General features: G+C 44.4%; 1 protein-coding gene across 11 annotated transcripts in view; it reads right to left on the minus strand.

Annotated features, from left to right (window-relative positions):
- Positions 1 to 18,944: 18,944 nt before the first annotated feature.
- Positions 18,945 to 26,426, minus strand: part of SLC25A19 (solute carrier family 25 member 19) — a 277,279-nt gene continuing 269,797 nt past the window's right edge. For all 11 annotated transcript variants that reach the window (XM_085617023.1, XM_085617026.1, XM_085617024.1 and 8 more), the window contains 2 exons: positions 20,356 to 20,486; positions 18,945 to 19,423 (listed from right to left, as the gene is read on the minus strand). In XM_085617023.1, the coding sequence (XP_085473149.1) occupies positions 19,229 to 19,423; positions 20,356 to 20,486 (326 nt within the window). In that variant the 3' untranslated portion in view covers positions 18,945 to 19,228. The remainder of the gene's footprint in view (positions 19,424 to 20,355; positions 20,487 to 26,426) is intronic.

Raw genomic sequence — 26,426 nt, forward strand, 5'->3', positions numbered from 1 at the left:
CAAGGCTAATGTTATGTAGCTGAAGGGTAGTCATCTAGTAGTACCAGATCTGTTTTTGTTGTATTCAGAGCACCACTGAAGTCCCACACACTATGGTACTGGGGCCAAAGTGGAGTATGTGTCTCTAGAGCTTCAGGAAGAGGTCTGGTCATAGAGACAATTGTTACAATCAGCCCATCGGGCACCTCCCTCAAAATCTCATACTTGCCCTCTCTGTAGCATATCACTTTACTAATGCGCCAGGGACTATCCCTATGGATCACCACTACCACCCTGAGCATAGGCCAAATAAGGAGTGACATGTGCTTCAGCAATCCATCCTACATGTACTGTACTCTATGCTTAGCATGATTTGTCAAATGTAGTTCCTGAAGGAGACCTACATTTATACAGCAGCAATTTAAATATGTAAATGCCTGTCAGGCTTTTCGTGCATCATTCAGCCCTCGGATATTCCAAGACAAGAATTTCACAGTGGGCATCTAAGGGTCACTGAGATGTGGCCCATTAGCATCACGGGGAACACAACCACAAAGGAGTACAACACTTTATAACCAAATCTACCATTTTAGGTCTCGCCTAGCGTCGCAGCGCATGCGCTGCTCGCTCTGCGAGATCTATTGTCGTCTGGTTGCTTTGGAAGTGAGGCTTTTTGGTGACCGCCCTGTCTCCCTTAGGCCCCGACCACCCGAACTGGACTCGTCATCTGTTGCTCTGCATGTAGGTGGGTGGGCCTAAGGGAGACAGGGCGGTCACCAAAAAGCCTCACTTCCAAAGCCTGTGCCCCCCAGCCCCAGCAGTGCCGTAGTGACGGAGGGTAGGGGGATGAGCGCTGCCCCAACCCCACTTGCTTTATTTTATCTCTCATCTATACTTTGAATCATCACATGTCTATCTTTTACTTTAATCAAGACATACTTTTAATAATTTCAATCTGTTCATTGTTTCTTTACAGAGCCCTTAATCAGATGTTATCCTACTTGATTACTTTCTAATTGTTTTATTTCTTTCTCATTGTTTTCTGTCACTGTTTTAGTTGTTGTTTATTGTTCATTCCTCTCTTTCTCATTTGTTTCACTTTGATTTGGTTAAGACTTGACTTCTTCATTTTCCTATTTTTTTCACTTGTTTTATTTACTACCGAACGCAGGGACACCATGTTCGGTTTGGCAGCCTCCCTGTGTATATATAGCAGACCTGTTCCGCAAGAGGCCCGCGAACAGTAGGGATGGTGCTCAGGAGGTCGGCACAACAGCGGCACAGTGAGTACAGGCGAGGGGGGAGGACCTCAGAAGGATGAGGAGGGGCCTTTTTTTGGTCCCAATCTGACCCTACCTACAGCTGAACAAGAAGGGCTAGGTTTGGATATGCGGGGACGGGTCCCACCTTGTAGTGCCTTGTAGGGGGTGTATAGTGCTTTCCTCACCCTCATATGCTCGTGCAAGCAGCTACTCAGTTTATGGTGCATGGCGGGGACAGTGTTGTTGGGAGGTGTGGCCTGAGAGGAGTGAGTTTGGTGTTGTGTGTGAGGTTAGGTGTCTCATGCCTTAGTGGCTTGTACCACCAGTTCTGCGTTAAGTGTGAGAGGAAGGACCACGGTTGTGTACAGACCGGAACATATTGTATCCAGCGAGAGAGCCATTGTGCTTTAGAAATAGTCAGGGCTTTGTGGCTTCTTGTGTTCCTGGTTACACTGCGCGCACACTGTGTGATACTGGGAACTCTGTTGGTCATATTATCCAAGTGCCCTGGGAATGTGACAGACACGTACTCCACGGCCTTCATGTACATGGGTGCGTGGCACTGCGAAAGTGAGGACTCTAACTACCACCCCAGTGTTTTTATACTTACTAATAAGCGTGCACACATTACCCCAGTGTTTTTATACTTACTAATGAGCGTGCGCACACTAAGTGACACAAAGTGAGCAGACTATGTAAACCAGCGGATAATGTTATCTCATTTGGGGACCTTAGCCTGTGGCTGGAACAATGCTACAGGTATCGCCTTTCATTCTAAACAAAACATGGAGGACTTTGAACTACACTTGGACCAGTTCCTGGTGACCGGAACTGTCTCTAAGTATCACTACCTTCACGAAGAAGCCTTCAGGTTCTCGCTAGAGTTGCGGTCCAGCGTTGGTGTCAACTTGGACTCTGGAGTCCAGAGCATCAGATGAACCTTTCAGGAACTTCTCTTGTGCTTTTGCCAAAAGATATGATCTCAGAATGACACAAGTTATTTCACCTACATTTTAGCTTATTCTATTCTTTCCGGTTGATGGTATGGTAAAGTAAGATATGCTATTCTGGCGGGATGTTGTCTTCCTGCACCCCACCTAGGCTGAGGGAAACGTCTTTGGGTCCCAACTCTCTCCAAGTCAAACAAGCGTTTGCATTGCAATAGGTCTCACATTTGTGATAGTTTGAGCTATTGGCATTGTGAGTGACAATGCCTTTTAATTATGTTTCGAAAACCTGCAAGCGGTGCATAAACACCTTACGAGAAGCAAGGCTGGCAGTAAAAGAGGATCGCTGTTACGCTCTCCCCCCCCCCCCCCCACGAACAGCGTAGCCCCATGAACATACCTCGCGGTGGTGGGGGCACTCGACAGGAAGTTAAAGCGAAGGCCCTTTGGAGGTGGTTGACCGGGTGGTGGAGGCGAGACAACAGCGCAGCGGAGGCAGGAAGCATGGAAACGGACAGGCGCCACATAGCCAAAACTACAATTCCCATGCTTCTCTGCACATCCGCTAACAAGTCCGATCACGTGGGCATAACCCGGAAGTAGCGACAGTTGAAAACGCGTTCCACTCGCTGCTGGTTATTCTTCCGAAGCAGCCGAGGATTCTGAAACCTGCAGTTCGCCCGTGTAGATTAAGGGTGCACCTGCACCACCTGGAACCTTGAGAGCAGCTCAGCTCTCGTTATTGTGAACGCGGAAGTACCGCGCTTGTTCATAGACCTTCCTTACGTATCGAGGGAAGCCCCGCATTTATGTACTTTAAGAGAACTTGAACCTTGTATTCCAGTCTGATTTACTTACGCAAACCCTGTGGGCTATTAGGTGTTTAGGATTGCCTGTATCTTGCAGCAGCATTGAGGTGTCCCAAACTGTTGCCATTTACTACGTTTTCACGGAGTTAAAAGAAGCACGACAACATTTATGGTGTGTATAGTTACGTGTGTGAGGCAGAGTGTTTTGTCGCATGGCCACAGTGTGAAAGGAGCGTGTTTTCATGATGCTTTCCTTTTGTCCATAGAAGTCAAACTAGCACTCAGAACAGGGTATTGCTTGTGTGGAATCCAGGATGATTACACCTGGAGAACACGGGTCTTAAGTTTATTTACAGGTACGACACCCTCACAGACATTGAGTTAAACCCGCAGCACCTTATGAGTGGCTAATGTATTATGTGTCTTTTCCTTTTCAGATCTCCCTCCCCGCTGTTCCCATCCTTTCCTTCCCCCGCTTGACCATCCCACTCTCCTGTGCTTTAACAGCATTCAGGGTTGGGGCTGTCGAGAGGTGGACCCCTTTTGGCATCGATCCGCTCCCGAGGAATCATCGAGTCAACAATCGGTTACTGCCAGCCTTGCTTGTGATAAGCAATGGCTATAAGTACAATGCCGGTGTTTATGCACCGCTTGCAGGTTTTCAAAACACATTAATAAAAGGCATTGTCATTTACAATGCCAATAGCTCAAACTCTCGCCAATGCGAGACCTATTGAATTGCAAATGCTTGTTAATCCATGCAATCAAGAACGACGATAATGTAGCATTATGTAGTTTGACTGCCTTTCACATTCCAATAGCCCAACTTTGTTTCCAGAATCGAACCCCATTACTCCCATTGCAGCAACCCAATTAAAACAACAAACAAACAAAAAAACCTTGAACATTCTCAGGGATACATCCCGTGGGTGACCAGATGTTCAGGAAAACCCCCTCTCCTGAGAGATAAAAGGCTGAGACATTTGTATCTATGATCTGTCAGCACACAATAAGGCTCCATGGTGGCAGAGTTCAGAGGAGCCGTGAGGGGCCCCATGGCCACGTCCCTGCAGTGCCAGCACGAGCACCACCACAACAGCATTGGAGGAGACAAATCAGGCGAGGGCAGATATAGTCTCTGACATAGTCATAGGTTACCAAGCATCCCAGTACATCAAAGTAGCTAATCTTTATCGCTGAGTTGGCCTCCGATTTTGCAGTCGAGAACAGACGTTTCATCAGGGGTGGTGTTGACAAATTTCCGACAGAACTTGGCAGCCAGCTTAGGATCCATGAAGAAGCAGAGCCATCCATTTACATCCACTTGTTACTTAGCAGGATAGAACAGGGAGTATGGTACTGCGACTTACATAAGTAGTCATTTAGCTGGCAGAGGGTTCTGCCTGGCGACCTGCACTGCCCGGGTGAAGTCTTTGTAGCTTCACAAGTGGTTCCCTTGGTAGTTAAACTCCCTTTTATCTATGGCCAGGAACAAGATAGAGTCGCTGCCCCTTTAATTAAAGAGTCATGCAATAATATCCTGCACCAGGTCCTCTAGGGGAGGTCTTGGTCCCAAAGACCAATTGGCACGCTCTATTGACAACATGTGTGTAAGAACTTCCCCAAACAAGGATCGGAGCATGGTTTCAAGGTATAGTTCCATTTTATCCATACTCCGGGAGGTACAGGATGCATACATAGCTTCATATGGAGCATGCCTCCAAATCTTCATGTTTTCAGCTTTTATGACAGCTACAACTTTTTTCCATTTGGAGCAATTATTTGTTTTGAATCATGGCACTGTCTTCCGAGTCTGATACCCGCACTCCAACAGGTCTAGGCAGTCATCGTGCTTATTATTCTGACCTTTCAGGTGCTCAAATCTATTCATAAGAGAATCAATTTTGATACTGATTGTACAAAGGGTTCGCTGCATTTCTGTGAGGTGAATCCTGATGTCTTGCTCCAGCAGAGTGTTGCAAGTTGACTTAGAAGGTGACCCCTCTCGCCCCTGGTCATCGTCTGATATTCTGATGGATTGTTTACTCTTGAAGAGCAATTTAGATTGCTTATGGTCATGTTTGTCCATTTTAGTGAAGTTTTCACCTCAAATAGGTGTTTCCTCAAGTATGCTGCAACTGGTGAGCAATCAGCCCCCAGGGCTTGTATGTATCCGTGCGGGTCCCGCCACACTCCAGAAGCCTGAGGGACACTAGATGACCAATGGCTGCACTCACCTCTGGCTTTTCAGATGCCACTATTGGGTTATCAAGTCTATCTGGCAGCCAGTATTGTGCAAGCAGGGTCTCACTCATTCAATACTTACTTAACACTATAACTCAGTGGCAAGGCATCACCAATCAAAATATGGCAGCAGGTGATATGCAGAAAGGTTCAACTGTGTATTAAACTGCACAAAAAGTGGGATATATTCCATGCCCGATGCTGTTCACCAAAGTAGCTTCACAGCTCTGCTATTGCTGGACAGTGGGAAGGGATGAGGGCCTGACAGCAGCCATGCAGCTTTCACTAGTTGACCCCACCTTGCAACTGTTTCCAGTGCAGGCACACTTTTTTTCAGCTGCCTCTCAGCCTGCAAAGTCTGTGTAGTCTCCCTCTTTGGGCCAACTCAGCGCTGATCAGTCAGAGGATGAGGCCCACCTCGCCGTCCCCCGCGACCTACCACCACTTATCCCCTCATCTTATGACTTCAAACTCAAGTGTCATTGGCACAACCAGCAGTTCAGCCCCCTCACTGCTGCAATATCAAAGAGGTTCATCTGCGCAACATGGGCTGTCTAGCCCCAGCGCTCAGCCATCTCCCCATGCTCGGCTGGGCCTCCTGTGCAGCACAGCACACCACACAGGCCAAACACTTCCAGTTGGCCTGGAGCCCAGTTCCATGGCTAGTTATCAGTTGGGTAGTAAAACAGTCACCCTCCCCCCCAACCCCGGCCATCCCTCGGTAATATGTTGTTGGCGAGGATGGGCACTCTGTACAAGAAAGGCCAGATCAGAGCCTCCTCCAACAGAGTCTCACAGAAATGCAGCCATCTTGCGGCCTGGCTCCCTGGCCAGGAAGAAATCACTAAAATCCATATTTTCATGAATTTTTAGGAAAGTGCTCCTTCACAACTATTAAGCTGGATTATACTAGCCAACACTGGTACAGTTTACCCCACTGTATATAGTCACAGGTGCATATTTGTCATACCTGGGGGCTGGGCAATTAGCTGAAGGAACGAGAATTTTGGAAAGAAATTGATGCATACATTTATCAGTATCAATAGGCCACAGGGATATGCTTTTAGGATGTAACTTAGTTGAGTTATATGTACCATTTTGAATCATATAATTTAAATTAGCATCCAGAATGTTTTCCTTTCTCTGTCAATTTGGAAATCATGTAAAATTGACTTTTGTAATAGATATTGTTTTCAATTCCCTCATGGACGCAAATCCCAAAGAAGTAGTCTGCTGGATTGTGTTATTTAGGAAAATATTTCTCTGGGTATTGTGTATGCTCTGAATAGGGGTTCTCTAATTTGAATATTCCCAAATTTTGTTCTCCAAATATTTTTTCAGCAATATTTTCTTTTCAATACCCAAAGCCTTGTATCAAACGCTTTTTAATTAACTCATGAGAATAAATCAGTTTGTTATTGGTTATAAGGTTCTTTTGGAGCCACTCGAACTTTTGTGAATAATAAATAGCTGAAGGATCTGTCTCCCGAGCACTATTGAAATAAGGAAAATGCTACTTACCAGTATGCATCTGTTCTTGGCATGTAGAGCTGCAGAATCACATACTTGTGCATAGATCGCCATCTGGTGTTGGGCTTGGATGTTTGCAGTTTGTTGTCTTGGAAGAAGTCTTTGTAGTCACAAGATAGGTGACTCCTCCCTTGGACGATAGTGCGCATGGGCATCGACTCAATCCTTGGATTGTTTTTCGCCATGAAGGGAAATGATGGTGTGTAAGAAACAGAAAAGATGTCCATGTGTAATGTATCTAAGTAAGATAACGTTGGAACAGATAGAGGTACCGGGGAGGCGGGTGGGCGTATGTGATTCTGCAGCTCTACATGCCAAGAACAGATGCATACTGGTAAGTAGCATTTTCCTTTAGAGGCATATGAGCTGCGGAATACATACTTGTGCATAGACTGTATAGCAGTGCTCTCCCTTAGCGGTGGTCACCTTTATCTGTTGCAGTGGTTTGAAAAAGGGTTTTAAGAACAGCCTGCCCTACAGAAGCTTTTTTGATTTGCCTGCACATCTACACAATAGTGTTTGATGAAGATGTGTGGCGTAGACCATGTTGCTGCTTTACAAATGTCATCTAAGGGAATGCTCCCTAAGAATGCCATGGAAGCACATAATTTGCGTGTTGACTGCGCTCTAGGGGGGAATTGTTAATGTGCATTTTGCTTTGTGGTAGCATATTTGAATACATTTGACTATCTATCTGGCAATTCCAGCTTTGAAATGGGGTTTCCTTTATGAGGTGGAGAGAAAGCTACAAACAGTTGGTTTGTTTTTCTAAAAGGTTTAGTTCCGTCAATGTAATAAAGTACAGCTCTTTTGACATTTAGTGTGTGAAGAGCTCTCTCTGCTCCAGAATCTGGTTTGGGGAAGAAAACGGGTAATTCCACAGATTGATTAAAATGGAAAGCAGAGATTACTTTGGAAAGGAATTTTGGATTTGTTCTAAGAACCCCCTTGTTATGATGTATTTGTAAGAATGGTTATCTTGTATGGTTAAAGCCTGGATCTCACTTACTCTTCTGAGAGAGGAGATTGCGACAAGGAAAGCTACTTTCCATGTAAGGAACTTCAGTTCGCATTTGTGTAGCGGTTCAAATGGAGGGCTCATGAGCCTAGTAAGGACAATGTTTAAATTCCACTCTGGAGAGGGTGGGATTGTGGGAGGAATTATCCTAAACAATGACAAATGTTGTCTCTTTTGTAGGTAAGCGGCAAGGGCAGCACAATGTAGTCTTATGGATGTGTATGCCAGATTACATCTTTGTAGATGCAATAAATAGCAAATAACGTTTTGAATTGAAGCATCTAGAGGGTCAATTTTGTTGTTATTGCAGTAAATGACACATTTTTTCCATTTGGCTGCATAGCAAGCTCTATTAGTAGGGCGTCTAGCTTCTTTAATAATGTTCATACAGTCCAGTGGGAGGTTGAGGTAACCGAACTCTAGGACTTCAGGAGCCAGATTGCTAGGTTTAGTTGAGCTGGATCTGGATGCCTTATCTCTCCATGGTTCTGTGTAAGAAGCTTTGGGGAGAGTTGTAGTTTCTGGTGTGGAACTACTGAGAATTCCAGGAGTGTTGTGAACCATGGTTGCCGGGCCAATGTTGGAGCAACCAGGATCATCTTGAGAGACTGTTGTTTGAGCTTGCGCACTACTAATGGAATGAGCGGGAGTGGTGGAAAAGCGTACGCAAATCTGCCTGACCAGTTCATCCATATCGCATTGCCCTTGGACAATGGGTGTGGATACCTGGCGGCGAAGGTTGGGCATTTTGCGTTTGCGTGTGTGGCGAACAGCTCTATATCTGGGTGGCTCCACATCTGAAAAAACGGAAGAAGAACTTGTGGATGAATTTCCCATTCGTGGATGTACTGTGTCTGACTGAGCAGATCCGCAATCTGATTGTGTACCCCTGGAAGATGTTCTGCTAGAAGGTATATCTTTTGTGGGATGGCCCATTTCCATATGCTTTCCGCTAGTTGAGAAAGCTACAAAGAATGTGTTCCTCCTTGTGTTTGTATATAATACATTGCTGTCATATTGTCTGTGCGGACAAGGACAGTTTCGTTGATGAGATGTGTTTGGAATGATTTTAATGCCAGAAAGATTGCTAGTAACTCCAGGTGATTGATGTGGAGCACTTTTTGTTGAGGGGTCCACCTGCCCTGAATTGTATGGTTTAGGAGATGGGCTACCGAGCCGGTGAGCAATGCGTCCGATGTTAGCACTATCTGTGGAACTGTGTCTAGGAACGGCCGCCCTTTGGAAAGGTTTTGTGTGTTCCACCACTGCAGAGAGTGATGTGGGCGGCTGTCCACCAACACCAGATCTGTAAGTTGACCTTGAGCCTGGTTGCTCTGACGTGCTAAACATTCTTGTAAAGGGCGCATCTGGAGTCTTGCGTGAGGTACTATGAAAATGTAAGAGGTCATCATTCTATTAGCTGCATAAACACTGGAGCTGGTAGTGAGTGTTGGGGCTGAAATTTTATTATGAGGGTTTGCATACTGGCTATTCTGACTGGATCAGGGTATGCAAGCGCTTTGGAAGTGTCTTTGGTGGCACCTAGATACTGCTGTATGGGGACGGCTGAAGGTGTGACTTTGTGAGGTTTACTGTGAACCCCAAGTCATGGAGCAGGTGAATTGTTTGGTGAGTGTGATGAACACACTGGCTATATAACTTGGCTTTTACCAGCCAGTCGTCCAGGTATGGAAACACATGAATTTGTGAAGACTCTGGGTGCTGTGGTCACTCCGAATGGGAGGACCTTGAATCGATAGTGCTGACTGTCGACTACAAACCTTAGATATTTCCTGTGAGCAGGGTGTATAGGAATATGGAAGTAGGCATACTTGAGATCTAGAGTGGCAAGGAAGTCGCCCTGTTGAAGCAGTGGAAGGACCTGTTGAAGGTGGTCTGATTGTATGTAGATATTCAAAGGTCTGAGGTCCAGTATTGGTCTGAGAGTACTGTCTTTTTTGGGGATGAGAAAATAGAGGGAGTAAACCCCTGTGCCTTGAATGTGAAGGGGGAACAGGTTCTATTGCATGCTTTTGAAGAAGTGAGAGAACTTCCTGTTTGAGGAGCGTTAGATGTTCCATGGACAATGTTTGGGCGGTATGGTGGGGGAGTTGTGGTAAGTTCCAGGCAGTAACCATACTGGATAATTTGTCTTACCCACCAGTCTGTAGTGATGGAGTTCCAGACAGGTAGGAACTGTGAGAGCCTTCCTCTGACCGGAGTGGAATGGTCTGGAGGGAGCTTAGGAAAGTAATTCTTTGGTAGTAGGGGAGGTTCGGTTGTTATTACCTCGGCCTCTACCCTTGTTATTATTTCCTCTGTACCCACCTCTAAAATATAACTTGTTGGGGGATGTTTGTGTGGGACTTTTGTAGGAGGAGGAAGTAGTGTCTGTGCTAATGTTTTTGGATGTGCCCCTATAAAAGGAGCGACAAAAGGAACCTCGTGTTGCTTGAGATTGTAATATCTTTTTTTCATTTTCTCCAAAGCTGTATCCACAGCTGGGCCAAAAAGGTGTTCTTGATCGAACGGCTGATTTAAAAAAGTTGTTTACACTTCTTGTTTAAAACCAGAAATGCGCAACCATGCAGGTCTGCGAAGTAAGACACTGGTGTTGACAGATCTAGATCCGGGGTCTGCTGCATCAAGGGCACATTTGATGGATGCGTTTGTTATTAACTTGCCCTCCAGGACCAGATCGTTGGCCTTGGCTATGTATTGTTCAGGTAAATGTTGAAAAAGATCTTCGAGCTCATCGTAGTGAGCCCTGTCATATCTGGCAAGCAGTGCTTGTGCATTAGCTATTCTCCAGTGATTGGCTTCTTGGAAGGCAACTCATTTGCCTGATGCATCCATCAGTTTAGACTCTTTGTCTGGCTGTGGAGCATCACCAGAGGTTTGGGAATTAGCACGTTTTCTTGCATTGGACACTACCAAAGAATCTAAAGGGAGTTGTCCTTTAATGTAGATTGGTTCATTAGGGGCAGGCTTATACTTTTGGTCAATCCGAGGATTGAGAATCCTGGTCCTGACAGGGTCTTTAAATATGTCTCGTGCATGTTTAATGACACCTTTGAGCATGGGCAATGTATGTATTGTTTTTTTGTGACTGAGCAAAAGTATCTAGCAGGAAGTGTTCGTCCATGGAGTCTGAATGTAGTTCAACGCCATGATATTGCGTAGCCCTATTAATGAGCTGACTAAACTCTATATTGTCATCTGGGGTAGATGGCCTAGATGGTTATGCATCTGGATCAGGAAGGTCTGGAGGATCTCAGGGATTGTAATCTTCCTATGTGTCCTGTGGTGAAGTAGTGTCATCATCAGGGTCATCTAAGGGAATCCTTATTGTGTTCACCCCGTCCCCTAAATCATCCTCATCTTGTGGTGGTAAGGTTGAGTATGGAGATAGTCTAGGAGAGTTTGTAAGAGACAAAGGTTTGGTAGGAAGAATAGGAGAAGAGGGTCATAGCGGTGAAGTGGCAAAGTCTCTTTTCTTTACAGGCACCTCAGGGGAGTTTGAGGAATCCGATTTCCTCTTCTTTGTTGGGAGACTGACAATATAGCCTGTTTTAGGGTCCACATGTAATGTCTTTTGTTTCGAATCGATAGGATCTGATCGAAACAGTTCTTCCATCATGTGGTCTCCTTTATGGTGCTGATTTTTTTCGGTTCCGAACGTGGTTTTGATTTGGACTCTGGAGCTGTAGGAGGGGTCTTGTGCTCCTTTGGCTTCGGTATCGAGTCAGAAATCTTCTTCGTATCCGAAGGTTTCCGATGTTTGTTCGGTTCCGAGGCCTTATGGTCTTTCGGTGCCGAAGGATTCGATACCAAGGCCTTTTTGGTCGTAACAGAAATAGGGTGTATCCCTGATTTCGGTACCGAAGGTGTTTTATGGGTACTAATATGCGGCTTGCTCAGTCCTGAGCTACCCGAAGGCTTTTCCTTTGTATTCGGAGCCGGGCCCGGAGGCGGGGCTTCTGAAGTTTTTCCCCGGTCTCGACTAAGGCCTTCAGGCGAAGTTTTGACCGGAGCCTTCTGTTTATCTGATGGGGCAGGGGCATGGATGTTTGTAATCAATCGTTGACCTGGAGTCATGTGGTCGTCGGAGTCATCAGCTTCCGAGACAATGTCGAGCTCCTCCGAAACCTCTGCCTCTGGAACATCGGGGCCTTCGTCGAAGATGTCATGTGGCACCGGTGTAGCTTGTTGAGCCATAACGTGTTGTCGAGCCCGGCGATCACGGATAGTCTTTTTGGAGCGAAAAGAGGCGCAGGCCTGGCAATTCTTTTCCTCGTGTTCTGGTGAGAGGCCAAGGTTGTAGACCTTGTGGTGGTCACTGTGTGGAAATTTAGCTCCACACTGGGGGCATTTTTAAAATGGAGTCCTTTCTATTAGCCGTAGGGCCGAATGGCACATATAGGCCCAACAGACCGCATCGACGACCGGAATCGAGGATTTCGAAGTTAGCACGTCAAACGGCACACAAACAAAGCAATACCATTGAGTGGTGATGGGTTGCGCGTCGAAAAGGTTGGAAACACGGTACCGAACCAGAGCGCAGCAAGTCACATCCGAACCCAATGGCGTAAAAAAACAATCTAAGGATGGAGTTGATGCCCATGCGCACTATCGTCCAAGGGAGGAGTCACTTATCTCGTGACTACAAAGAGTTCTTCCAAGACAACAACAAACTGCAAACATCCAAGCCCAACACCAGATGGCGATCTATGCACAAGTATGTAATCTGCAGCTCATATGCCTCGAACATACATTTCTTTAAGGAATCTGTTTAAAGGCGGTGCCTTGCAGTGTTTCCACCGTGTCAGTTGTATATCTCTCGGTGGTAGCCAGTTCTGTGTATGTAGTGATCAATCAATCAGTAGATTTGTAGAACGCTACTTGTCACCCATGGGGGTATCCAGACACAGGCAGGGTCCAGTTGATTAGTCGAATAGCCAGATCTGCAGGGACTTTTGGAACTGTGATAGATATGGAGAGTTCCATAGATGAAAGGATAGCTTGTTCCATGCCTTAGCTGCTATATAGCAGAAGGAGCAACCTCTGCATCGGCTACGTTGGATGCGGGGGCGAGGGTTAGAAAAGGGACACAGAGCTGAAGTGTCTGGTGGGCTGATGGAAGATCAGGTGGAGGTTTAAGTAGGCAGGTCCGCAGTTGTGTAGGGCCTTTTATGGATAGGTCAGGAGCTTGAACTGGCATCCTTTCTGTACAGGGAGCCAGTGGTGTTCCCCAAGATAGGGGGTAATGTGGGTTTGCTATGGAGATCGAGAACAAGTCTGGCTGCGGCGTTTTGGCTGGTCTATAGTTGTCAGAAGAAGTGAGCTGCGATCCCCGAGTACAAAGCGTTGCTGTAGTCCAGAAAATGAGGGCTTGGGTGATGGTGCTTCTTGAGCTTTGGAGTAGCCATTTGAATATCTTACAAAGTATGAGGAGGATGAAGAAGCAAGAGGAGGAGACTGAATTGACCAGAGTCGTCATGATCAACTTGTTGTCCACAATGATGCCTAGGTTCCTAGCATATTCAGTGGGAGTAGGAGTAGATCAGAGTTCTGAGGGCCATCAAGATACGTCCCATAGGGAGCTTTTGTTTCAGAAAATGAGTACCTCTGTCTTGTCTGTGCTGAGGTTCAGGCATCTGATGCAAAGCCTGCAGCTCCATATGCTGGTCACATGTTTTTAATGTGATTGACACACTTAAAACTGCTATTGTCTACTGTCGTGGGTTATCTTCTGTTTCTTGGTGACTCGGGTTTTCTGCAGCGATTGGCACGCTTTACTCTGGCAAAACATTTATGGGCATACTTTACGTTTTATATGAACTTTCCAGTACAGCATATCGTGTCATTTATATATGTATTTTTTTTTTTTTTGCACTTTATGAGTGCTCATAATCATGCACGCTGTGACTCCTCCTAACCCATTTTTGCAAGAACCGGGTAAACCACCCCTGAAATGGAGTCCATGGTTTAGGTAATTTAATGCCTATTTGCATACCACTGATGATTTGAAACTTAAACCAGATCAAAAATGTAATTTAATGTATTATCTAGGTGTTGAAAGGCAGAATGTATTTGATCTTTTACAAGAATAGGTCTGTGGTGAGGATGAGAATTTATGATGAATTTGAGGTGGCTGTTTAGCAATTGGAAATCTATTTTGAAGGAAAAGTAAATTTAGTTGTACGTCGCCATACGTTTTTTACACATGTGCAAGCTTGAAGAATTTACTTCTCGTCTTATACATGATAACATTGTATCTAGGTGTTACACAAAAAAAAATACAACAATGGCTATTGGCATGCAAACATCCCTCACTTGATGAAGCTATCAACATTGTCAAGAGTATAGAATCTTCATTAGAAGACTCTAAACCAGGGGTCTCCAACGAGTAGCTCAGGAGCTACTGGTAGCTCACCAGTACCTTCAAAGTAGCTCTCTGAGATGAAGTCAAGCCCAGTATCAATTTCAGAGAATAGGTGCCTATTAAAGAAGGCAGCACTGATCATCTCAAGACACTAAAAGTGACAGCCAGCCAAACTTATCACAGTAACTCATACTAACATTCACACACACACACACTGTGCCGGCTTATAGAACCTGCTACATGACAGTCTGTATCCAATCTCAATATAATTAAGCCACAAGGAGATGGACCATGTTGTAGTCCCTCCTTTATCAGTCACAACATTTGTGTGAACAGTGCACCATGAAAAAAGTATGGCAGCAGTAGCCTGAGCTGTAATCAGTGCTGACCCACCAAAGTGCGGGACTGCAGGAGTCAGAGTGAAAATGTCCGTTAGACAGTGACGGCCCGTGTAGGGCATTTTACCGGGGCAGTGACGTGGCGCAGAGGAGGGGCAGGGTGGGGGGTTGCAAAATGCGGCATACGGCCGAGTTCAGGTAAGGTACGAAAAGAAATTAATAAAACGAATTTCGTTGCGCGCGCTGCATCGCCAAATGCGATGCAGCGTGCGCAACGAAATTCGATTTTATTAATTTTTTTCGGAACTTACCTGAAATCGGCAGTTAGCCGCATTTTGCAACCCCCCACCCTGCCCCTCCTCTGCGCCACGTCACCGCCCCGGTAAAACGCCCTACACGGGCCGTCACTGCAGTTAGATGCATGATCAGCTCAAGACCTGAGGAGAACAGGGTATGATCCAGACCAGAGAAAATTAAGAGATTCATCAACATTTATGTGTGTGTCCATAATAAACACTATTGCTTCCTGAAACTATGCCTGGTGCCAAGAACCGCCAAATATATATGCTAGCCTCATCATAAGAGTGTTATATTTGGCATAATTGTATCAATTACTGACATAATAGTGCCAGTGGCATAATAATGGTCATCCTCTAGGTGTGGTATGCTGGCAGCCATCATAGATACTCTGAGTATGACTGGCCTATATGTACCTATTCCTGGCATATTAATGGTCATGACTGATATGTGGTCTTATCCCTGATCTTTCTGGTTTCCAGCCTTGGCACAACTGTGGCCATAGTATAATGGTGAGTATCACTGACATAATCCAGGCATCCGTGGTGCTATGGTGAGCATCCATTATGATATAATGGGGTAACCCACAATTGTTCACGGACCTGGGTAACGATTGGTATAGGAAACAACGGTTCTAGACTTCTTTAAAGCTACAATTCAGTTATGAAAAACATTCATTAGTCAAAGGGCATCCGGTACATATAGAATTAGCATTGTATCATTAATGTACCACCATTTTCTTTACAATGCAAACAAGTATATTCTCAAAAGACACAGAGGCACAAAATATCACTCCAATAGTGACTGTTTATTATTTAGTTACTTTTATAACAGATCACCATATTCAATGCTCCAAATAGAGAAAGAGGTTGCTCCAAGGGGAGTGTGAAAAAGGAAAGTGCTCGTGAGGTAGGACGTATATAAAGGAGGGGAATCCAAAAGGCAAATTCAATAACCAATCAATTACACATTCTGGTATCCTTAGTAAAACTGGTTGTGGTTCTTAGCTTTACAGATAGGCTTGTCCCTTATGGATTTACAAATATTCATTTAATGATTTTCTGATAATGTACAAAGAACATTCATCTGTGAAAAGGATGGCTGGGATGATATCAGGTACAGGCCCACTGGGGGAGAGTATCGACGTTTCGACCCTGGTGCAATGAGGGTAATTTATATCCTCTGCAGGCGGGTCTTCCTCAGGGGCTGTATCCTGACTGTTTCTCACCCTAGGTTGCCTCCCCTCCCCCGTCCTGAGGAAGACCCGCCTGCAGAGGATATAAATTACCCTCATTGCACTTGGGTCGAAACGTCAACACTCTTCCCCCAGTGGGCCTGTACCTGATATCATCCCAGCCCTGCCTTTTCACAGATTAATGTTCTCTGTGCGTCATCAGAAAATCATTAAATGAATATTTGTAAATCCATAAGGGACAGGCCTATCTGTAAAACTGGTGCCACTATGAACCACAACCAGTTTTCCTAAGGATACCAGAATGTGTAATTGATTGGTTATTGAATTTGCCTTTTGGATTCCCCTCCTTTATATCTGTTCTACCTCACGAGCCCTTTCCTTTTTCACACTCCCCTTGGAGCAACCTCTTTCTCTATTTGGAGCATTGAATATGATGATCTGTTATAAAAGTAACTAAATAATAAACAGTCACTATTGGAGCGATATTTTGTGCCTTTGTGTCTTTTGTGGATATACTTGTGTGCATTGTAAAGAAAATGGTGGTAAATTAATGATACAATGCTAATTCTATATGTACCAGAGGCCCTTTGTCTAATGAATGTTTTTCATAACTGAATTATAGCTATAAAGAAGTCTAGGACCATTGTTTCCTATACCAATGGTAAGCATCCATGGCATATGACTGCAATACCTGTGAATTCAAAGTAGTCTGTCCATATGAGGCATTTGAACATGGGAGTACATGATGATAATGACAAGCTGATGTTTTGAGACTGTGCATTTCTCAAAAACGGATATTTTAAAGGCAGTTTTAGTTTCCAAAAATGGGGTGGAAAATTGAGTTTGTTTGCCCACAGTGGAAAGTAGTATTAGATAGAAAAATGTGCATTTTCAGAAACTGGTGAATGATAATTCAGGCTGAGCTATGTCCTTTGTGCCACTGGGCATGTCAAGATTTTAATGTTACTTCATAAGTCAAGGGGAGGCATTCAATATTGAAGAACTTTTTCCCAGCATTTCTGCTGGTAACCGCACTTGGTATACTTGGGTGGTAACTACTGAACATCTTGCTTTGGGTGGTCATAGTGTAGTCACGATTTTACAGGTATAAAATTTGCTAGTAGATCAGGAACGCTTTTCTTTGAGCAGAAGTAGCTCTCACTACAGAAAAGGTTGGAGACCCCTGGTCTATAGCAAGTGATGATGCGAAGATGAGACAAACAGTGTGGCTTGGTGCCAGAGGGAAATGAGGTGTAGGGAAAAATATGTCAGGAAGGTTACATTCGAGGGAGGTTATTTGGTGCAAATTAAAGATCCCATTTTATTAAATACATTATCTTCCAAATTCAGAGGCCCAGTTAGAGTCATGGAGGTCAGAAGTAATGCGGTTTGAGTTTCTCATGGGCAATGGTGGAATGTGGCAAGTATTGCTTGAGCTGGAAAGTATGATGAAGAAAAAGACAAAAAGATTTCTGTAAGTGACAAGCAAGTATCTGTTGCATGGAATAGTCAGACTTCTGGGTTAAGAAGGAGTACTTGTGTTACCAAAGTGCCTAAAAAAAATACTCGAGTGATGTCTGTGGTTTGGTGTTATTGGTACAGCCTCTTTTGCTTTGTAACCTGTTTAAGTAGATGTTTGCTGTACACAGTTTCTTATTCCCAATTTGAATTAAAGGCACCGGCCTTCCCATCACTTTGTATTTGTTTAAATATGTACTATCTTCATCACATGTCTTTTCTCTCTGCTGAAGAGAAGACTGAGCTCAACATATACAGTATAGAAACCATGGAGCTGTGTTAAACTGTTAATCAGATTGAGTCAGATCTAAAATTGAATTTAGAATTTTGGCCTAGTGCCTAGATGCTCCAGTTCCACCTAAACCCTATTGATCTTACATGAGGCAAAAAACTGTTATACTGGACATATTTAAAGATTCTCTGCATCCATGTGCCAAAACACCAGGCAAAAGTGATCCTTTTAACAAACCGTGAGAGAGCTAAGAGTTCCTGTCTTCCTCCCTCTAATCACCGTGACTGCCACCCCCCTCGAATCCAGCACCCAGAAGTTGGCTTCCTTCCTAGTTTGTGATTGGAGTTTTAAAGGATCTGCAATTCCTCCATTTTATACTAGAGGTCTATGGGACTGAGACCGGAGGTCTCCATCTTGGCGGCGTTAGCGGGGCGCAGAAATCGCAGCATACAGCCCGTCTTTGTCATGGTTCGCCAGCCTGTTGTTCACCTCATGACGATCCCCGCCATTGGGACGCCTACACCCTATTGGCAAGGACGGTCTGTGCAAGACATCCATTTTGCCCCCTTCTTCGGGCCTTCTCCGCAGCCAGGGTACTCCAGCACGGAGCGCGAAACTGGCCCCGGGTACTGTAAATTCCACGACCCCGACCGGACTAAGGGTTCATTGACTTTAAAGGGTCCCCTGATGTTTAACCTTCTTCATTGTCGGTATGCCTGACTTGAATTAATTTCCAGCTACTAGCTCAATTCCCCTCCCCCACCTCCCTCTATGTTCCTTCTGACTTGTTTTTCTCTTGTAACCCATGTAACTATTTAATTACGCCACATCTATGTAAAGCGCTCCGATACCTCCGGGTCTAGTTAGCGCTATATAAAAGTCTACAAATAAATAAAAGAAGAGGAATCCCTGTGCCAGTACCACAAGCCCATCTCGATTTAGTGGGAAAAAAGCTCTGTAGTCCTGTGCCAATCACCTAAGTCACTAGAAGCAATAAGCTCCTAAAGCCTGAGATCATTTCTTGAATCATTCAGTTTTGAAGGTAAGACCATAATTGAAGGAAACATACCACAGCCGTGTCCGAATACCCTCTTGGGGGGAGGGGTAAAAGATGCAGAAATAACTGCTCCATTGACATTTTGCCCTGGTCTTTCATGCTACACAGAACGGAAATGGACACAACCACACTATACAATCATCACATTCAGATCTTTAATATTGTACACAAAGAAAACCGGCGCAGCCACAGTCTTACATGACTCTCCTTGGGTCCTGCAGGTTATGCCATAGGATAGCAAGTATATTTAAGTTTAGCATCACCTTATTTGCGTCCTACAAGGTGTGCAAAGAGAGCAGGGCATGTTCTCCATCGGCCAGCCATCTGATTGGAGTAAGTATTTGGTAGTGTGCAGAAAGAAAATAGATACCTTTTTGTACCCATATCGAAGTCTTTTATTTCAAGCAAGGCCTCACTTTACCGTGGCTTGACTTCACCTTGACCTTTAACGTTGTGCAAAAGATTGCAGAAGATCTCATACCAGAAAAAAGTCAAACCTGTGGCAAAAGCAGCCTTAAGCAGGCTAGGAGACAGGCCTTTGAAATAGCCCTTGAGGCCCTCTTCATGGAAGATTTGTATAGCACAGTCCTGCAGACCTCGGTAGGTCCTCACCTGTGGAAAAATGGGAGATACTACCACAATTAGTCACCATTTGCACAGCAAAACATACCACATTTACAGCCTATTAAACATGAGACCCACATAATTATAATTACATCAACCAACCTGTGCAATTCTCCCATATTAAAATATCACATTCAAACCTTATGAACCATTTTTCTCCTACACCAATGGGGTGGAATCCGGAGAGTTACAATACGTTTTACATCTGTGAATTTAAAAATCAAGGTACAGTACAGTAAAGAAATAGAAACATCCGAACACTACACCCAATAATATAAGACTAGTGCAATACACTACACCAAAAAGAGACATTGTGTACTCATAACTGCAGCATCTCCTAGAGTGCCAATTACAGCTTATTCTACCAACACCAAAAGAGACATCCTCTATAGTGCTCATTAAATCTAAAGGTCAGTAGAGCATCAATTCAGCATATGAAGGCTGCAAAGAACCGATGTCCTGCTATATGCGCTGCATGATATTACTCTAGCATGACCTAGACAAGGACTGATGTTCATGGTTGTTCAACCCAAACTCTGAATGCACAGCACCACTAAAGACATGATTATTAATTTATAAACTGCAAAAATGTAAAACTAAACAGTTGGTCTTCTTGACCCTTGATCGGGCCCATATAGCTCTGGTGCTAGCAACTATGGTTAACTGATGCTAGGCATGGGAATCACTGATATTCTATGTGATCTGCAACAAGTGGACTGATGCTAGATCTAAACTAGGGCACTTGCAGTATGTAGATCTCGGATGGTAGGCCTGAGATAGAACAGTTCATCTTTGATGCCAGGTCTAAACTGACCAGGCTGGTTCTTTGGCCCATGGACATTAGTATTGGTCTTGGTAATTAGGTCTTTTGATCTCAAATGCAAAGGTCTGAGCTGGCCCTGTGGATCTATCACGCTCACCTGTCCAAAGGCTGCTCTGGCTTTTTCAAAGCCACCAACTTGCAGACGCTTTTTGAAGAGATCGAAGGGGTAGGTGAGCGTTTTGCTGAGGACACCAGCACAGCTACCACAGACCAGGTTCCGGATACCATCTGAACCAAAATCAGGATTAGAGACAGTTAGATGGGAGCAGACAGTAAAACAAATGGGAGGCGAGGAAAAGACAAGCAAGAATGGAATACAGATAAGGGACTGGAGTAAAAATGGGGAAATGGTAGGTGAGAGGAGATGTGAGAAGCATGGATGTCGATTCACCTTCCCTTTGACCCTACCAGGACTTCAGGAGGTGAAGTCACAGGATCTCTGCACCTGATGACATACTGTCTAGTAAAAACACTGTATAAATAAATACTGCATTTAATGCACTATTAAATTATAAAGTGAAGTTACCTATAGGGGTAAGGGCTTTAACATAGTTTAGTGTATATTACAGCCACTAAAAGAACTTAGAAAAGGTTGGGTATTTTAGGGCATAAAGATATAGTCCTTCCCCTTTTTATTTGTCTTGTAAAAATAGTATGCCCTAGAAAAGTACTTGAACTACATGCTACACTAAGGTCTGCTCAGAAGGTGCTAAGCCCATTAAGCTATGTGGAATACATCCTACATGTATTCTTCAAGGTTTAAGTATGCAGCCAGACTTCAGAAAGGCTGATGTGTATTGCAAAAACCCACTGTGAAATGAAGGAAGAGTTAATTAAACTTCCTCACACTGACATGCAACTGTCCCTGATCCTTTTCCATATCCGCCCCACTAAACTACTACTCCTCTGCCTTACCCCCTTCCAATTTGCTCACCTTTGTTTGGCATGATTAGGGTTCTTTCAGCTACTCTCACTTCCGTGTACTCATTAACTTCCTTAACAAAGGCAGAATGCGAACAAAGCCATCTAAGGTTTCCATTCCTGATCACTCCTCTTTGTCCAATATGGCAGTGGTCGCAAGAGCAGTACCAGGGGTAGCCAAGAGCATGTCAAAAGTAGCATATGCTACCACTAGCCACCCCTAAATGATGTTCATGGAGTGAGGAGACTGAGCTTGTCAAAACAGGAAATAGCAGAGGGTAGGTGGGGAATAACAGAGGGCCGGTATGAATGGGGGCTGTGGCAGAAGATCAGAAAGAGAGAAAAGAGGAAGGCAACGAGTAAAGAGGAGAAAGCATAACATGCAAAGAGTTATTTTGGAGAGATCAAAATCACAATTGGAGACAATTTTAGTGGCATCATCAGAAAGATACACAAGCTTTGACCTTCTAAAACATCTCTGAGAGGACTAGGTTATTACTTTGCCGCATTCAACTTACCTACGATTAACTTTGACATATTTAATTTATTTTATACATCCCTTCAAATAAAACAAACTCTTTAAAACATATTTCTGAATAGTATCTTCACTTCATATTTAACTAACGTATGCAGATTTTCAGCATTTAAAAACTGTTTGTTCTCTTTCCTTTGGAAAAAAAAGCATATATTCTAGTCATTGATGACACATTATGTGTCAGCACTGTGAGGATTTAGGTGATGTTGAATAATGTTTTGTAGTACAAAACTATAATGAGATGAGCTGTTGTCCAACAAAAGTCTAGGTAAAAGTAAAGATGGCAGGTTTCTTTTACAGGCCTAACTAAGTACATGCTCATTGGTCAGGTTCATGCATATATTTACAATATGTATACACTGCATCACAATGATTTATACACTACTTACATATATTCATGAAGGGAAAGTAGTGTGATTGTGAAGTAAGACATTTTATTTATACATCGTGCTTTTCAGCACAGAATGGTTGAGTGTAATTTAACCAGCGATACCAGCTTGCTCCAGAACATTCCTTATGTTGTAGAAATCCTGCAAGGTTATCAGGGGCTTTTTTTGAAATCAAGGCATGAATGACCTTTGTGTATTGAAATCTAGCCCACTGACACAAAAGGATAATGAAGTGTCGTGCACATGCATAATTCTTCTTTGTGTAGCAACTAATACTTCTTTAAAATTACGGCTCAAAATCAGGCATTCTAAAGGGTCTCCTATTTTTTATCTTGCTCATAAAGTTGCCAAGGCATACTATGTTCAGGTATTGAAAGATACATGTTAGAGAAACAAGCTAAGTTTCGAATGTCCCTAATCATTGTTGCAAGTACCATATTGTTCCATTTAGGGTTGAATGATGCCTTAAAAGGAGTGAATAGGCCTTCCTTTCTTATTTGATTTTAGAACCGATTCTGCAAGAGTTGGAAAATAAATCACTATCGTAGCATATCTAGTGGTTTAAAGATATGGGGCAGAAGATGTGTGGACATAGAGAAAGAGGCTCCAAGTCTTTCTGGGTTTCCTTGGGTATAGCTGGATTCCTGCTAGCTTCTGTTTTTCTGGATCCTGTCCAGGCTGACCTGACCATTTCCGAGTAATCCTGTTCCATCTGCTGGAGACCCAAACAGGGGGCTGTTTAGTTTGTTGCCCTCTGAAATAATTTGTGTCCTGACTAAAAGCTCTTAGAACAAGAAATCACAATAACAAACCACACACAAAGGATAGACAATGAAAATAAGAAACTAAAGATATATGCCATTCTAGTGTCTCAGAACGTTTTGAGAAGATATTTTGTAAATGTATGGTTTTTAAAATATTCTTCAAAAAACATACATCATAACACGAATGGCATACTCTTGTCCCATTACCCATGTGGGCCCTGCGTGCTCCGCTGCCTACCACACCTCCTAAAGTACTCTAATATGGTGATTGAATCATAAAAAGGCAGCCAATAAACAGACGATCTCAGAGGCGCCCTCAATCCGTTCGGCTGGCAGGTGTGTCCATAATGCCCGCAAAGTGAGTTACATAGAGCTCTAGCCCGGCTCCTGTGCTCCCTCTTCAGTATTCTCAGCGACATTTAGCAGTATAGTGCCTCATGTGTCTAGGTCATCCTTTCTAACCATATGTATCGTGACCTCCTCTGCTAATACCCATTCTATTGTTTCTCGTGTCAGCAACTTAACACTTGTACATCTACTACCCATCCAACTTATAGCTATGCACTTTTTGGCCAATAACAAAGGCAGTTGTACAAACTTGTAATGCATTTGTTTTTCTTGCTCACAGTCAATGGTGCCCAATGGGAAGTGTTTAGGAGAGGACCACACCGGAATCCCCGTTGCCCCTCTTATTTTTATGCATGTACGTCTTTACATCTGGCTAATTCCACTCCATATCCACAAAAGAGGCACCATGTTCACCACAACGTCGGCAAGTCAAAGATGTAATAGGATGGATTTTACTCAGCTCTATGGGGGCCAAGTATCTGTGATGCAAGAAGTTACAGTAAATTAATTTGAACCTGGCATTTCCGGATACCTTTCTGACCAGTTCATTTGCCACCTCCCATTCTTTGTCAGTAAGTGGTTCTTCCAGATCAGCATCCCATGAGCATCTAGCCTTATATGGAAGCTTGAGTCTACCAAACTTCATGGCTTACTAATGTGATCAGGTGCCGGCCCTCCCCATAGCAAAGAATACCATCCAATAGAGAGGATATGGGTGAGGTCTGAGGGAATCCCGCTCAAATCTACCACCCTGTGCTGGCCAGTTTAGCGTATTGGAAAAAATATCCACGGACTAACCAAAAGGCCTTACAGGCTTCCTGAAAGGTAAGAAATGTCTCCCAAGGATATAAATCACCAAGGGTCTGGCAGCCCCCTCTTGCCACCCGCAAACGCCATGATGCCACCCATACAACAGAATCACTGTAAATCCCATACGGTCAATTCTCTGGCAAAAAGTGCACGTTTGATCACCCACTTAACAACTCTCTCCCAGTGTTGCAGTCTAGCGTACCACATAAGGATACGTAGATTCCAGCCCACCACACCTCATGAGCAGAACCTGCATGGTCTCCAACCTGTATGTTCCTCGCCGTAGGGCGCTTCTCCCAGTTACCCTCCTCAGTGAACCACTTGGCTGCATGTTGCATACGAACCACCTAATAATATATTTCCAATGTGGGGAGGCGAAAGCCACCTGACTCCTGATCCATGAACAAGACCTCCAGTGCCACTCTACTGTGCCTCCTCGCCCACACCAAGTATACCAAAACGCTATTTAGCTGCTTAAAGACTGAATCCCTAGAGAGGATAGTGAATTCTAGAGGTGGTACAAGCAGCATAGCAGAAGGATCATCTTTGCGATGGTTCTGCACCCCACCATGGATACCGGAAGAGTATTCCAAAACCGCACGAGGAGTTTAACCCCTCCATGACTCGTCTCAAATTGTTTTTCAGCAGTCTCGCCAACCTAGATGCCCAAGTAACCAACGCTATCCAGCTCCCAGAGTAATCCCAGATCAGGGAGTTGGTCTTTTGAGCAAATTGCCAACCTGCCCAGGGAAAATAACAAGCTCTTACAGTAGCTGACACGAAGGCCCAACACTCTCCCACACTCCCCCCGCAGGCGCATCAATTGTGGAAGTGAGCATTGAGGACCCCTGAGATAGAAGAGTGCATCATCTGTGTACATGTGTTGTGTACCCCAACGCTATTCCTCAGTCATGCAGCTCTCTCTGAAGCAGGATGGGGAGTGATTCAAGGGCAAGAGAAAACAACAAGGGTGACAGAGAGCAACCCTGTCTCGTGCCTTGCTCCACGTTTCATTGCCTCAAAATAATCCCTATCAATTTAACAAGTGCCATAGGTTTCATGTACAGCAACCAGACTCATCTGCAAAAAAACTGGACTAACACCAATTGATTGAACACTTCCAACATATACTACGAGCTTAGTGTGTTGAAAGCCTTCTCTAGGTCTACTGCAACCAGCAAGAGTTACTCAGGATTATTGACAATCGAGTGCTTTACATGACATAGCCTCCATATATTTATAGCAGTACTCCGGCCTGGAATAAGCCCACACTGATCCTCATAGACTAGCTAACCCACCATGCTATGAAGGTGTTTGGCAAGAACTTTGCACAAGAGCTTGTTGTCTGGGTTGATCATAGAGTGCGAGAGGATGAATCCGCGTCCTACCTGGTTTAGGAAGTATACATATCAGACCCACTCAAAGGACTGTCTGAAGGATCACTTTTTTCCTCTACTCCTGAAACACCTCCAAGAACCTTTGCGCCAGATGAGGGGGGGGGGGGAGGCTGATAAATATCTGCCCAAAGCTTCTCTAGAGTTAAATCTGCCTCAAGCTCTAACATCACCTCCTGCGGCACTCTGAGCAGATCCAGCCCTGACAGGAGGGCCTGTATAGTATCACTTGCGCCATTGTTCATTCTACGATGTACAACCTGTAGGTGAGCCCTGATGGTGTCGTTTATGTCCCATTGTGTCACCGCCACCGTGCCATCCGGACGATCCAAGGAGCACACAGGAGGAGACTATCTCCTACTTTAATAACCAAGCAAGCAGTTTACTAGGCGTGTCTCTTTCCCTGTGTAGTCTCTGCCTGTACACCTTGAGTGTCAATTTGTCAAGTCTGTTCCATGTTATATCCAAGGCATGCCTCAAGCACCTCCAAATGAGCTTCCGGGTCGCCAATTCTCATTGTTGGGCCTCAGCCAGTGTAGTCTCCTAGTCTATCAAGTCCCTCTGTTATTGCTTCCTTACCCTGTATATCTTACCCAGACATACACCCCTCATCAACCCCTTCATAGCCTCCCATTCAGTCGCTCTCTGGGACGTAGATCTCCAACTGTCTGCCATTTACGACTCCAGTGCCGTGATGAGGTCTGCTAGACACACCACATCTTCAAGCATATCCATCTGCCAATAGGTATTGGGTCCTGCTGCTGCTCCCAAAATTCACTCCAAGTGCAATGGGTAATGGTCTGGGAGAAATCGACCTAGGTATCGGACAGAAACCCATCTATGACGTCCCACCCCAACAATCAAGACACTGTCCAGGCTACTTTAAGTGTTGTGCGTCAGGGAGTGGCATGAATATTCCCTAGAGGTGGGATTGAGGGCCCTACAAATATCTACAAGGCACAAATTGGATATTACTGCGGCTAGTGCCCCGGTCATTCCTGGCTTAG

The sequence above is a fragment of the Triturus cristatus genome, chromosome 7 (genome assembly GCF_964204655.1).
Source record: "Triturus cristatus chromosome 7, aTriCri1.1, whole genome shotgun sequence".
Classification (NCBI taxonomy): Eukaryota; Metazoa; Chordata; class Amphibia; order Caudata; family Salamandridae; genus Triturus; species Triturus cristatus.